At 50.8% G+C, this 1,434-nt stretch overlaps 1 protein-coding gene across 2 annotated transcripts in view; it reads left to right on the top strand.

Moving 5' to 3' along the window:
- Positions 1–1,434, top strand: part of Col5a1 (collagen type V alpha 1 chain) — a 151,356-nt gene that overhangs the window by 63,537 nt on the left and 86,385 nt on the right. For both annotated transcript variants that reach the window (XM_055600207.1, XM_055600206.1), the window contains exons 8-9: positions 615–794; positions 1,289–1,345. In XM_055600207.1, the coding sequence (XP_055456182.1) occupies positions 615–794; positions 1,289–1,345 (237 nt within the window). The remainder of the gene's footprint in view (positions 1–614; positions 795–1,288; positions 1,346–1,434) is intronic.

The following is a 1,434-nucleotide window of genomic DNA, read 5'->3' as shown; positions in this document are numbered from 1 at the left end:
ACACACACACACACACACACACACACACACACACACACACACACACACACTCCTGAGTCCTCTGTAGCAGGGGTGAGTGTGGTTTGGAAGCCATTGGCTTTTCTGAGTTTATTTCAGTTCCCCCTGCAGAACGGGCAGAGCTCTGTTGAGCTCTGCTTTCTCATTCTCAGGGCAGCCCAGACAACACAGTAGTTTCTGGCTGCAAGAACTCCACCCGTGGACGTCATAAGTGGTTACCCTTGTTATGAGAATAACTCTCAGGGGTGCTGCCATCTGCACTGTTAGAGAAAACCTCGGGTTCCGCAGACCTCCCCAGGGATGGAGCACAACTCTAAGGGCACTGCTGCTCCTCCTTGCCCTACCCTGTTATGGTGTCTTGGGCAGTTTGGGGAACCTCCCCCATGGTGGGTGGGAGGTGTGCAGAGGGGCTGTGGGTGCCACAGGTCTTCCCTCATGGACTTCTCCTGTGGGCTTTAGCTCTGGATGCTCTGTAGCAGGGCCACTGACTGCTATGGGCAGGGGGTGCTGGGTAGAGCCTTAATGTGGATGTGGTCAGCCACATTAAGTGACTAAGTGACTAAGTGACCCTGCCACTTCTGCCCCCTAATCTGTAGCCAGCTCCATCTCCTGGGGAAGGGGAAGATGACTTGGGTGGTGAGTTCACTGAGGAAACCATCAAGAATCTGGAGGACAACTACTACGACCCGTACTTTGACCCTGACTCCGACTCCAATGTCTCCCCATCAGAGATAGGGCCAGGCATGCCAGCTAACCAGGACACCATCTATGAGGGGGTAAGAGATCGAGGCTTCTCTCTGCTCAAGGGCATCAGGGTGGTCGGAAAGGGGAAGCACCTCCAAATGTCTGAGGGTGGCAAGAGTGACCTACACTGCTATGCAGGCTTCTTTCTTATTTCAGTTAATTAATTAGAGAAAGGGGCTCACTGTGTAGCCCTGTCTGGCCTGAAACTCTGTGTAGACCAGGCTGGCCTCGAACTCACAGAGATCCACCTGCCTCTCAAGTTCTGGGACTAAAGGTGTGCACTATGCCTGGCTGACTTTCCTTCTTTGGAGTAGCCTCTCTGACTTCCATGTTGTCATTTGTGCCTCATCGCCTGACTGTGCGTAGTTAGGGGTGGGGATGGGAGGTTCAGTGCGCTTGCTGTCCTCCTCCTGGGAATGGGGTGCCCGGAAGCAGGGAGCACCCTGGCTTTGCAGAAGTTTCATTTGGACTTTCTGTTCCTATTCTTTCTCCCATTCTTCCTCCGGAATCTCCCCACCACCCCCAGATTGGAGGACCTCGAGGTGAGAAAGGGCAAAAGGGAGAACCAGCCATCATTGAGCCGGTAAGGACATTATTATTATTATTATTAATTATTATTAATTATTTATTATTATTATTATTATTATTATTATTATTATTATTATTATTATT

The sequence above is a fragment of the Psammomys obesus genome, unplaced genomic scaffold (genome assembly GCF_907164565.1).
Source record: "Psammomys obesus unplaced genomic scaffold, mPsaObe1.curated_primary_1811, whole genome shotgun sequence".
Classification (NCBI taxonomy): Eukaryota; Metazoa; Chordata; class Mammalia; order Rodentia; family Muridae; genus Psammomys; species Psammomys obesus.
Note: the sequence above shows the minus strand (reverse complement) of the source record. Positions and strands in the feature narration are given on the sequence as shown.